This window comes from Apus apus, chromosome 5 (assembly GCF_020740795.1).
Source record: "Apus apus isolate bApuApu2 chromosome 5, bApuApu2.pri.cur, whole genome shotgun sequence".
NCBI classification, from domain to species: Eukaryota; Metazoa; Chordata; class Aves; order Apodiformes; family Apodidae; genus Apus; species Apus apus.
The window spans coordinates 63839764-63853211 of record NC_067286.1 but is presented as its reverse complement, the minus strand read 5'-3'; the positions used below and the strand labels follow the sequence as shown (position 1 = coordinate 63853211).

Here is a 13448-nt window from a genome sequence, read left to right as displayed (position 1 = left end):
TAGTTCTCTGAAGATGCCCCCTTCCACTGCTTCAATTTTACTTTTGCACTTGCTTTTGCTGGGAAATTCTTCCCGACAGTGAAAATGCTGCATTTCTGGATCAGCCAGTAGATCATGTCACAGAGCAGAGTTCCTCCCATACTTTTTCAAAGTTTACTTGAAAACAAGTTCATTGCTCACCTACTCACAGCCACCCCAACTGCAGCCAAACTTTGGGCCAACCAACAAAGAGGTTCACCACCATCTGGTGCAGGTTTGCAGGTTTTGCTCCAGATCAGACAAACCATTTGGGCACCAGAGGAGCACATGCCCCAGCAGAGCTCTGCAGGAGTATCTGCACGTCCTGTCACTGCTGGGTCTGCTTCATGATTGATGGATTAATCAACACAAAATCTGCTTTAAAGTATTAGGCACTTCCATACACACTCTGAGGTGAGCTGAGGAAGGAGAGCAAGGGAAGACAGCACTGCTCTGTGGACATCCTCCTGGTGATGAGACAGACAGTCAAGCGTGGGTTAGACCTTTGAGTGCAACCAGCCCTCACTTGCTCACAAGTGGCAAAGCTGCCTGCAGCACTTTAAGAAAAGAGGTTTTGCCAGAGCTGTTTGCTTTAGTGAGAGCCACCCGGGGTAAACACAACTGCACAGGAAGGGGATCCACTCACTCTTCAACATCTTCGCTCCCGTCGCCAAATTTTGTGAGCAGCCCCCTAGGTAAAATGGTTATAAAATTAAGAGCTCTGCTCTAAGGTCCACAAGTGCAACTAAACCAATGGGTGAAGTCACTCAGTTTCACAACAGGCACCTCCCAGCCCTTTTCAGAACAAAACACTTCTCTTACTCAGTGCATTAAGCCCTTTTCCATTTACAGTCCTTTCCTTCCCCCTACCCCCCAATCATCATTTAAGATCTCTTAGAATCCCAGACTGGTTTGGGTTGGAAGGGACCTTCAAGATCATCCAGCCCCACCCCTCTGCATGGGCAGGGACACCTCCCACCAGACCAGGTTGCTCCAAGCCCCACCCATCCAACCTGGCCTTCTCTTTCACATCAGATACACCAACTCATCTTTCATTCTCTTACCTGGTACTTTAAATATTGTTCCAAATGTCTAATAATAGAACAATATTAAAAATAATTTAAAATAACAGAGGAAGCTACTGGGAGACCAATGGAGAAAAGTCTTTACCACGGGAAGTTTCCTCCCTTAATGTTTTATGCTAAAGCTACAGACTGTTTCCCATCACAGTGGGAATTTTTGTCTCAAAGACATCCTAGGGTCAAAAAAAAAAAAAAAAGCTGTGACTAGAAGATCAAAGCAGCACTGAAAATACCATACTGAAATAAACAAAAACTGATAAAATTTTGCAGAGCAGCAATTTTCAAGATCTGCCTTTAAAAACAAATATAATAATCAAACTGCTTTAAATATTAAGATACCTAAACTGCAAACAAACCCATTAAAATGCATTCCTCAGCCTGCTGTGGTGAAGCTGTGAAGGCCTCTGCAGTTAGCACTGGTGAGGTGGAGGAGGAAGGAGCTATTAAAAACACTTTTAGAAGTCCAACCATCTACAAAAACCACCTCAATAACACAGAAAATGCATTTAAAAGTCATGCTATAGTAAGGATGAGGAAAAAAAAAACAACCCACAAGAAATAAGTTCAATCATTGGGTTCCATTCCCAGCCAAGTAATTCCTGACTCAAAGATAATCACACAATCAGTGTCAGGGGTTGGAAGGGACCTCTGGAGATCATTGAGTCCAAACCCCAACCAGTCACCATTCACTCTGATAAAAGCCAAAGGGTATGGAAAGGAAGGACCTCCTAGCACAGCACACATCCCCTCTGCACATCCCTGGTGTTACTCAGACTTGCTGTGACACAGGAGCTAAGAGCTTCCTGTTTATCTTTGCTAACTGGAAGTGGTTTCCAAGTAAGCAGCACAGATTCACCATCCAGGAACTTTATACCTGTCCTCCTTTCAATACTTAATCTGTATTTACAAATTTATAGTCCTGCCAACATTTGTTATGGCTGCATTCATTCTGCTTTTAATACAGCCTGGGCCAGACAATCTTAATAATGCTGCAGAAAGAGAATCAAATCCAGAAGTCACTTTGCTGGGAGCAGCTTCCCTCCCTCCCTGCTCCTCCGTCTTGGCTGCCTGCAGAAAAGCCAGTGCTCCCCAGAAAGGCTTCCAATCTGCAGTTCCTCGGGAGCACATAAACCCAGAGAGGATGGAAAGCAGCCCTGCCACTGATGGGCAGGGAGGGGAAGGGCCCAGAGGGCCACCCCCAACTTTTTACTGCCATTACAGTGAGCACAGAAAACCAGGTTGAACTAAAAAAGGCCCAAACACCAGCAACCTCCCTGGTAGGGCCAGCTTTCCAGGGGGCTGCACTGCCAGCTGGTGCAAGACTCTAAAAAAGCCAGGGAAATTCACTGTGTGCTACCACTCAGTTGCAAATCAAGATGGGAAACAGGCTCTTTTAGCTAAGCAATTATTTCAACTCAAAGACCACCTTTCCCTACTTAAGTGCATCAGGCAGTACTGCTGAACTTCCATACTCTTCACTGCAAATTCAAAGACTGCCTTTCAATCACAGAATCATCAACCCCCCTGCATGGACAGGGACACCTCCCACCAGCCCAGGTTGCTCCAAACCCCATCCAACCTGCCCTTCAACACTGCCAGGGATGGGGCAGCCACAGCTTCTCTGGGCAACCTGGGCCAGGATCTCACCACCCTCACAGCAAAGAATTTCAGGCAATTAAAGGCAGAATCCAGTAGTCTGAAGCAAAAGGAAGCCACACACCTAATAAATTCAGGCCTAACCAGTACAGAGCTGTACTCCCTTACTTCAGGCCTGCTTTATCCCAGGAGAAATCACTTGTTACCTATCTTTGCCCAAAAGACTTCCCCCCTGACCACCACCTGACCATGTTCCAAACTACACTGACCAGCCACCCGCAGCAGCAGCAGCAGTCGTGCCATCCCACTGAACTTGGTGACACTGCATCTTCACAACTGGTTTCTCCTTCTCCTTTTTTTCAAGGACCCACCTTGAGGGCTGTCAAAATGCCCTGTCACAGGATGTCACAACCACAGTGTGGCTCAGAGGAGAAGTGCAAGGCCAGGACCCTGAACTCAGCCCTTGCAAAGTCCCCAGCTTTGCTGCAGAAACCTGGCTGTGCTGCAGGAGAGTGTGCTTGGCCATGCAATGACACTTTCTATCCACAACTGGGGAGCTACAACACATTTTAAACAAATTACTGTCTGTGATTAAAGGAGATTAAAAGCCATTCCCCGAGAGAATAACCAACCAGCTCCAGGAGGAGGACTGCATACTGGGTTAAATCTCCTTTAACTCTATGAATATTAAAGTGGATTAGGCCTTATGGTTTGATTTTCCACCACAGCTCAGTTTTTCTTTCAGAGGGTATTTTCAGACTAAGCCAGAGAAATAAAAGATGCTTTTAAATCTGTACTTACTTGCTGCTTCCACCATCAACAAAAGGATTCCAATGTGAAGCAAAGTCAGTGCCAGCTGCCACAACCTGAAGATGCAGACATTTTCATTTTTTTCCCCTTTTCAAACTTTATTGACAGCACATGAAGAGGCCTGGGAGCTTCCCAAGCCCTGCAGAAATGACTCACAAGCAGCACAGTTAAGATTCCAAAGTGAAAGAATATTTTACAATCCGATTATAAAAGCAGTTGTTAAAAAGATATCTTCTTCTTAGACTCAAGACTTAAAAGCAGCACCTGGGAATGGTATAACACCAGTATCAAGTGGCAATAACACTAAAGCAAAGATTTATGGTGCAAACTCAGCAATGATTTTCCACTCAGGACACTTCCAAGACACTCCTCCACCAAGAGAACAGGCTGCAGCCACCTCCAAACTAGTATAAGATGCCACCAGCAGAGTCTGGGAGCATTCCTGTCACCAGACACACACCAAGGGGAACTCACTGGTAACAACACACACAGATCTCATCAGTCACAGTCAAAAGAAGATGAGCTCGTACCTACCTGGTGAACTGCTGGACAGCTGTGAACACCAGGAATGGGATTTTTCTGGAGTGCTGAGCCCTACTATCTCCAACAGGCAGCTGTTGCTATTCACAACACTTATTAAAAACCAGAGCCCTTGTGTACACAGGCACGAACTGGTCCCAGAGAACGTTAATTAGCTGATCTGCAGTAAACTGCTGAGGGCTGGAACAAACAGCAGCAGCTCACAGGGGGCAAAACTGCCTGCCTGCAAGCTGGCAGCCTTCCAGGAAACCAGCAGCGAATAGTGAGAAGAGCAGGGACTCAAATGCAGAACGGCCTCTTCACATTATCAAAATAATTGGCACATGTTGTTTTTTTTTACATCTGAGCATGACTCTCTGCACGAAGCAGAGAGGGCAATTCATTTTCCTTCAAATGTGGTGATTGTCTGGGGGCCAAGAGTGGTCTTCTCATGCCTCTGTACCTCAGAGACATACTACTTTGAGCTGAACGACAATGAAGACACTATGACTTTAAGAAATGAAGGAATAAAACCCAATTTGTCCTTACCATTTCATCCCGAGCTTCTGTTTCTTTCCGCAGAGGGGGCTCAAATTGCAGCTTATCAACTACAAAACATTACATTTTCAAATGTATTACCCACAACATGATACTAGTGCTCTTTCAATGCTTACTGCAGTGAAATACAGGTTGTAAGAGATCTAAATATTATGTACACAACACTCAATTTGCCCATAAAAACATCACCATCACTTAAGTATCAGCACTGTTGTCTAAACGCTTAAATTTGCAAAGGTGAAACCCACAAGAAAGAAAGAAAGAGACCAAAAGTAAACACCAAGTCATTATAAGAAAGTACACTAAAATTTAAGTACCTAACAACATGCTACTTTTAATGCACATGAAAGAGAACAAAGAGGCTTTTCAACAGCTTCCTAAAAGTCTGATGTAGTTGGTGCAGAGGAGCGGATGGCACTGACACTATTACAGACATTTGTTCAAACCTGGAGAAAGGCTGTTTCCATCCCCCAAAATTTCAACTTGGATTCAAGTTGAATTAATATTATGTGTTAATATTATTTTGAAAGAAAATAAAAGGTTATATTAACAGAAAAAACATTATGTTAACATGCACCCTGGTGAGGACAACTACTGCAATGGCAAGTGCTCCATCAGGGTCAAGAAAGGGTTTAATTTAACAGCTTGAAATTGTGTACAGAGACAAGCACAAAATGCTGCATTTTTTGTATTTTTTCTCATCACACCATGATGCCTAATGTAACAGTGTGGAAAAGATGCCCTCCTAATTATCAACTCACTCCCATTTTATGATGTTTGCCTGTTATTAGTGGTTTTGCTGTTTTAAGTAAGGCTGCATAGGCCAAGAGAAACTGTGGAGCTGGAAGGCTGTGCTGGTCATGCAAGATTTCCACATCAACATTTTTGTGCAACAATGAGATGGAATGAAACAGCAAAAAAACAGGCAAGTTTTAATTCTGGCTTTGGAAAAAAACTGTTGAAGATTCAGATCTCTGTGCTGTTTCTCCTAGTTCTGTTTCTCAAATGTGCCAACAGTGGAAGAGACTTCCCCGAGTACACACGACAGAATGACACCAACATCCCCCATCAGTAACCAAACCAACACCACCCAAAGGGGTGAAGTCCACCAGGAACTCACAGTTTATCTCTGATGCTGTTCTCTCTGCCCTCACGTTCCTGTTGGTAGAACGAATCGTGTGGCGGATGACGGAGTGAGGCTGCAAGGGTGACAGATGGAGGAGCTGAGAAAAGCAGGGTGGCTTCCTGTTGGATCTCAACCAACAACCAAACCAACATGGAGAAAGAAGAGCTGTTGCAGTCCCACTTGGTAAGATGCATGGACTTTGTCCTAGCCCTGCACAGGATCCTCCCATACACCCACAGCATAAGAGCGACAAGCACTATGGCAATATTTTCCTGGCTTCTCCCGCAGGGAAACTCTAAAATTGGAGCTCTAGAAGTGCTGGAGCAGTCAAGCTGAAATCTTACATTCCCAAATAGAGGGATTTACACAGTAATTTTACCTAAAGAAAGAAAATAAAAGATGTTCTCACCTCAAAATCATCATCATCAACTCCCATGTAGTGTGTATGGTTGTCAGGATTATTAACTTTGTCCAACAGCTCAACTGCTAAAGATCTGGAAAGACCAGGCTGTCCTACAAAGCTATGCTGGAACCACAGAGAAGAACAAGTTACAACATGCAACTGATAAGGAACTTTCATTACTAAACTGAATGCTGAATTTTGCCTGCTTTCTGAGGGGGCTTGAGTCTTTCTTTAATGACTCCTTAATCACTAGACTTTCTCACCCTTCCATAAGCATGGAAATGCTGCACTTCGGGCCACCAGTTAAGTGATAAGTAAACTCTGAGTCAAACAGTTACACCTTACATTCATTTTTTACCTGAGTAGTTCAGTCAAGCCTAGGACAGCAGGAACAGATAATGAACAACTGCTAAATGCATCTGTTTTCTCTTTGGATGACAGAAAGGCTCCACATCTATGCAGCTACACCTAAGAGGCTGAGACATCCACTTGCAGAAAGGGCAGGCTGAAGACAGAGCATCAGGCCATCATTTCTCCTACCAAAAACCAACCCAAAATCCTGCTACTAAACAAAATCTTGCTGCCTCCTCCAGTTGATCAGCGTCTCTTTCCTCCAGATTTCACTACCCGTTGTTATAAAATCAGAAAATTGTTCCAGCTGTTCCAGCTCCTATTGATCTGTTCCTCACTTTAAAGCTCCAGATCTTTTACTGATGTGGTTAAATGTTCAGTTCAACTTACAGAGAGGAGCCTGTCTGCTGTTGGTCTCTTCTTTGGATTTTTTGTAAGTGCTACTTTGACAAAACTATGGAATGTTGATGACCTGAAAGAAAAATAGAGTTCTATGTTTAACTTTTCAAGAAGAGACTTGTAACACAGTTACTAAACTACATGCTATATGAGAATGGTGTCCAAGTATCTCAGCTCAGGGTTAAATAATTACATTTCCAAGTTAACACAATAGGAAAAAAACTCCATTTGATTTATGGAACTTGCATGGAAAATATTTTGGCCCAGAAAATAAACCAGACACATATGGTGCTACTTCAGCTTTTTCCAGTTTCAATTTTTAGGGAATTAGGTTTAAAATATTGACAATTATGTACCCAGTAAACCCGCCAAAACTAGGCAAACCTACACATTTCATAGTTCTTAGCTACAGGTAGGAAAATAAAATCCAAAGTTCTAGACAAAGACTCAGCTTACTCTATAAAAACCTTTGTTTCTATTTCCAGAACAACTCAGGTGATCATGTCATATCACCTCTTTTTATATCACCTCTGAATTATGACTGGATGGTGTGACTGGGCCTATAATTTTTCAAGCATTTTTCTGGCAATTGCAATTGTGTCAGCACAGCTCTCTGGGGACAGCCCCAGCCTGCTTTGCTTTCAGATCACCTTACAAAACACATTTCCTCTTCTAGTCTCAGCAGCTGAGAGGGAGAAGTTAAGAGCATTGGCTGGGGTTACCCTGAGCAGCTCCAATACAGGGAACATGCACTTACAAGTTTTCTCCCTTTCCTCCAGCACACATCTACCCACCCCAACAACTGGAGGTGCAATGACTGCACATCAGGAGCAAAAAATCCTGCACACCACCATTGTTTGGAGTCTCATAAATAAAATGTTGGTAAGTGTGGTACAAAATCCTGCAGACACTAGGAAGGTATCACAGGTGAAAAGAAATCCCTACGAGATTAAATTATTAGCTGTCCCACTGACAGTGGCAAATGCCCTATAATAGGAATTAAGGGGAAAGGATAAAAGACAATTTTTCTTCCTAGAACACAGAAAGAGGAGGGAAGAAATCTACAGAGAATGGAGGTTTCACTTCCCTCTGGACAACTGACATGGAAAAATTTACATAGGTAGGACTGTCCTGTCCCTTACTGCTGGTGTTCTGCCACGTCAGAAAATGTCTGCTTCTGCACCTTAACCTTTTCTTGTTTGCTTTCAGACACCTATAAAAACCAACTACTTGTGTCTCAGTGAAACTTCCTGTAAACAAAATCACTTATCAAGTTACCGAGCTTAAAAGTAGCACACACCACTTTTCACTGCCTCCCTTCTTCAACAATAACAAGTACTATTTTCACACTATCTGCAAGATACTGAACGAAGAGGAGGGTTGAACCTACCATTTTGCTTTTTCCTTTAGCTTAGGTGGTTGAAAATTACTTTTTGACATTAAAAACAAAGCCCTAAAGGTGAAGGAAGAATAATGTTAGCATAATGTAAAAAAAAATTAATTTCACCCCAATATCTAAATGCTACCAATTAATATTTCAGCATGAGAATCAGACTGGTGGAAACTGGATTACAGCCTCTACTGTGTTAGAGGACAGACACAGTAAAGCTGTTGATTTTCTTATCTTTAAGTAAGATCTTTTTACCACCATGCTTAATCTGCTAAACATCAGGCTCTAGCTTCCTCAGTGATTTACTGGTCTCATTGACAGTTGTTGACACTACAAAGCGGGGTTTTCTTTTTTAAATTAAAAATGTAAGTGGTGATTTTGATTCTAAACTTCAGTCTGTAGCTTCAGACTGATGTCTTAAAACCCGACCCAGCTCACACAGAGAGCACATGTTTGGGGAAGGAACCCTGGTGTGAGCTTCTAGGTCTGAGCCGTGGAGAAGGTTAAAGTCTACCCATGGGGCTAAAGGGGGTTCTGGGGAGCAGCAAGCTGCCCAGCCAGCAGACCTCATGGGGTGAAGATCAAACATGGGGGGCTGAAGCTCTGCCAGCTCGATCGCCGTGATGCCAACTGCCCAGATGTCACAGAGCTGGTTGTATCCACCGTTCTTTTCCACTGCTGCCACCTCTGGGGCCATCCTTGAAAAACAAAGGCACAGATCAAAGAGAGCATCAGCACCTGCACACAGAGGCTCAAAACACATCACATCATCCTGGAGCAGAAACCCCAGGAAAGCCCCAAATCCCCCTCCCCTCACCCGGCATTAGGGGAGGAGCAGAGAAGCACAGAGAGGTGCTAGGAACACAACCAGTCTGATGATTTCTGGTGAAATGCTTTAATGACCAGATAATCTCTTCCTGCCCTCAGTCTTCCTTCTCCAACAGGATAAAGAGAGCAGAGAACAATTAAAAGCCACTCTCTGCATAAAGCTGGATGTATTTACACACTCAGACTATACCAAAATACTGCCCCAGGCACCTCAACTGCACCACAGGAGGGCAGAAACCAACAGCAGTTACATTTGCATATTTAATCCAGCTCAGGATTACAGTGATCTATTTGCATAATAAACACTGTCTGGTAGAGAATTAATCAGCAGAGATGATTAAAAGACAGTTTCAGATGTGTCTTTCTTCATAATTCTTTCTGCATGAAAATCTAAGTGATGTTGTTTAGTTTATTTACTAAAAGTGTAAGAAGCTGCTGAGAAAAGTGAATGACCAGAAAATAGTCTCCACAAACAGGGGGGAATGTTCTGGATCAATAACACTGGGAGAAACAGCAACTCTGCTTCAAATACCAGGCCCCTTATATTGCAGCAACAGATCAACTATAATCAGTGCTTCCCAGATTTCTACCTTCTGGGCATTTTACTTGGAATAATGAGAATTTATGGAATTGCTCTCTCTCTCTCTATATATATAAAAAGCTGCATTTATTTTAGGATTCTTGGCATAAATATAGGCTTAGCTTTGGATGTAATCAGAGCAACCCAAGTAGTTCATTACCAGTAAGGGGTACCAATAAACGATTTCCTCTTCGCAATGGTGGCTGTTATTTTTGCTGCTACACCAAAGTCAGCTGGAAAATGAAATTATCAGAGACTTAGAAATCTCACTTTAAAAGACGCCAGTTCTACTCTAGGAAGCATATTATGAAAGAACAATCACATTTCTCACCCAAATTAAAAATTAGTTCAGCTTCAACAGTTGGAAGATTTCTAATGAGATCAGTTAATGTCTTCATTGACATGAATTCAAATTGAAAAGATTAGTTCCTACATACAGTTCATTGATAATCATGTTCCTTTCCCAGCTACTTTTCCATCTCACAATACAGCAACCAAGCAACCTCAAAAATGTAGTATTCAAGAGGAAAAAAAAGCATCACGCTTTGGAAATGGGACTGTTTCTGTGTTACTTAGGGAGGAGCTGCAGGGGGGGCATCTGTTCTCATTTCTGGAGACTGTCTAGGGGACAATAATCCCCTGCTCTCTGAGCTGCAGATAATCAGGTGCTCTTGGAGAGCCAAAAATCATTTAAGTCCCATTTTATTATTATTGCATCTGTAGTACAATAATGGAGGGGGATTGCAGCCAAATCTAACTAGCTTAGCAGGCAAAAGGGATCAGTGCACAACCCACATTTAATGCATTTAGTGGAAACTCCTGTGAGTTTCAAGGTTTTACAAGTTTACAAGGTTGCCCAGGGAAATTGTGGATGCCTGGAAGTGTTGAAGGGCAGGTTGGATGGGGTTTGGAGGAACCTGGTCTGGTGGGAGGTGTCCCTGCCCATGCAGTTGGGACTGGATGATCTTCATGGTCCCTTCCAACCCAAACCATTCTACAATTCCATTATGCTCTTTATTTTTCTTTTTCTTCTTTAAAAAGCCATACTTTCCCAGCACAGCATTCCTGGTCCACCACAGGGCAGCAGAAGTGCTGACCCACACAGCTTTTCTTCAGAGCAGCAATGCAGCTCATGCACAACCGCTCGGATTCCAACACCAGCCACACTAAGACGATGAGCTCTGCATTCCTTCTCCCAGGATTTCTGTTCCCTACTTCTTGCAGAGCCCTCACTCCACTGTGTATGTCTGTGACACGAGGCAGCAGGCAGGCAGATGGGGGTTTTGAAGGCAGCACACCCAGGTAACAAGAGATTCAGCTTGTCTTTTTCCTACTAGAAGCAAATCATCACTGGCAGAAGCCAGCAATACAAATCTCTTCCTAGTTTTCATCCGTAGACCTCAGAGTGCTTGCAGAGGAGGAGAATTTCCTCTTCTCCACCTGGGTGGAAATGGCCAATGTCATACAGAGGGCTAGAGGCACAGCCAGGGTCAGATGCCACTTTTCCACAGGCTGCCAAGCCCAGGAGAAGCTGTCTTGCACAGTGGATCCTTGGAGGCAGCAAGGAAGAACTGCTGTTCTGGTGAGGGACAAACACATTGATACCCAGGTAACCCCAACCTGGCAAGTTCCAGGGAAACCTGGGAGGCTTCAAGGCTTGGTGGTTGAAAAAAGAAATTCTCTGTAATTTGCTCAATCTTTGCTGTGCATGTGCTGTTCAACACAAAATAACAGCCTTACAAAACCTGAATTGGGAAGTATGGTCTCCACATTCTGGCCGTTTTTATGACCAAAAAAAATATGACCAAAGTAATGACTAAAAACTTACAAAAGTAGAAGGCAACTCACTAAATCAAAGTATCCCAGCTGGTACTGTAGCTTTTTTATTGATCAAATTAAAGCATTCCCATTTGCTCTCTGTCTTCTTTTTAAATGCAGACAACTCACCTAATTTGACATCTCCGTGGTCTGTTAGCAGAATATTTGCACCCTAAAACATAATGAATAGGAAGTTAAAAATCTTTATCAGGAATATTTTTCTGCAGCTGAAGATAAATTTCACAACGTTCCAAGTTACCTTTATATCTCTATGCATTTTGCCCTTGATATGCAAATAGGCAAGTCCCTGGAAAGAAAAAGACACTGTGTCATTTTGCCATTTGTTAATACCTTGCAAAGCCAATCACAGCTAATAAACGTAAATTACTTAATGTATGTTATTTGAAAGGGGAGAGATTTGAGATCTGCAGATAAGAGGTAGCTGGATTCTGTTCCTTATCTCTCCCAGCTTCAGCCAGTACATGGGAAGACTTGTTTAACCCAGTCGTGGTGTAACATTTGACACAGATATATGTGTCTTTTCAAAACAAACCTCAGGATACATCATTTCTTCCCTTTACTAAAATTAACTATGATTTTTGAAGTCCTGAAGGTTTCAACAAGCAGGTGTTTAGCTGCCCTTCCAGCCATACCAGTCCCTGCAGTGAGAAGAGATAAGGAACAGAACTGCCAAGGAAATTAGTTCCCGGGTCCCCACCCCTGCCTCGGGCAGTGCTTGGTTCAGCTGCTGCTCCAAGGCACCCCCATCATTCCCTCACCTCATTATTCATGGATACAAAGAGTGGGGAAAGAAAAGTTCCTTTAAGAAACAAACTGCCTGCATCATCTTATCACCTGCCTGGATGCAGTCCTGTGTAAAGTGCTCTAGGCTATCCTACTTCAGTGAGAGTGGGACTAGATCATCTCTAGAGGTCCCTTCCAACTCCAGCAATTCTGTGATTCTGTGATCTTATCTTGCATTTCTACTTACCAGCAGTCACAAAGTGAAAGAATTTTAGTCATTTGGTTGCAGTTATTTTTCCTCTACAGATGATCAGAACTCACAGACACAGCCCCAGCAGGAAGTCCAGTATCTGCCTTTCCCCACGCCCCCCATTGCTCAGCTGCTCACTCTTGCTCACTTCAATAAGATTAAAAAATGTGTCCTAACCAACTGCTGCACTGAATCACTGCTAGAAAAATGGATGAAAACAGTCCAGCCAAGAGGGTGGCCCACAGCCTGTGCAGACCTGCCTTCCACAGTTCCTGAAACCAGCAGCATCAGCACAGAACCAAAAGCAGGACTGAGCTTTTGTGTTTTGGTTCTGCAGTGGGATCCACAGAGGGGTCTGCTCCTCTGTAAACTCCTTTGCAAATTAGAGCACAGAACACTGCTCTGACTAGGATGTGAAACAAATATTTGCACTACCTTCCTGGAGTTGGAAGGGATCTTAAAGACCACCCAGTTTCAGTCCCCCTGGAATCTCCCACCAGCCCAGGCTTCTCCAAGCCCCATCCAACCTGCCCTTCAACACTGCCAGGGATGGGGCAGCCACAGCTTCTCTGGGCAACCTGGGCCAGGGTCTCACCACCCTCACAGCAAAGAATTTCTTCCTCAGATCTCATCTCAACCTCCCCTCTTCCAGTTTTAATCCATTCCCCCTTGTCCTCTCACTCCCTGCCGTTGTCCAAAGTCCCTTCTCAGCTTTCCTGCAGGAACATGGAGCAAACACTTGATCATATACCTGCAGAAGTACAGTACCTGTAAAGTTTCTCTGCATACATATGCAATTTGTAACTCTGACAGAGGTCCTGTTACTGAAAACAAAAGATTTAAAAGTAAGTCTACAAAATACAACAGATAAATAAGCAGCTAGAAAGCAGTTATCTCCATGCAAAAGTTAAAGACTGATTTTACATGAACTGTGTTTTACATTGAGCTGAAAAGAGGGGTTTGTTTGCTTGTTCTA

At 43.3% G+C, this 13448-nt stretch overlaps 1 protein-coding gene across 2 annotated transcripts in view; it reads right to left on the bottom strand.

Moving 5' to 3' along the window:
* The window catches only part of MAP4K5 (mitogen-activated protein kinase kinase kinase kinase 5), a 67292-nt gene that overhangs the window by 17538 nt on the left and 36306 nt on the right, over positions 1 to 13448 (bottom strand). Inside the window, exons 6-17 of one of the 2 annotated variants that reach the window (XM_051621139.1) lie at positions 13241 to 13296; positions 11738 to 11785; positions 11608 to 11650; positions 9821 to 9893; positions 8819 to 8950; positions 8253 to 8315; positions 6854 to 6935; positions 6119 to 6235; positions 5704 to 5782; positions 4575 to 4633; positions 3498 to 3562; positions 665 to 709 (exon numbers count right to left, since the gene is read on the bottom strand). In XM_051621139.1, the coding sequence (XP_051477099.1) occupies positions 665 to 709; positions 3498 to 3562; positions 4575 to 4633; positions 5704 to 5782; positions 6119 to 6235; positions 6854 to 6935; positions 8253 to 8315; positions 8819 to 8950; positions 9821 to 9893; positions 11608 to 11650; positions 11738 to 11785; positions 13241 to 13296 (862 nt within the window). The remainder of the gene's footprint in view (positions 1 to 664; positions 710 to 3497; positions 3563 to 4574; positions 4634 to 5703; positions 5783 to 6118; positions 6236 to 6853; positions 6936 to 8252; positions 8316 to 8818; positions 8951 to 9820; positions 9894 to 11607; positions 11651 to 11737; positions 11786 to 13240; positions 13297 to 13448) is intronic. The other variant, XM_051621140.1, reaches the window with a different exon arrangement.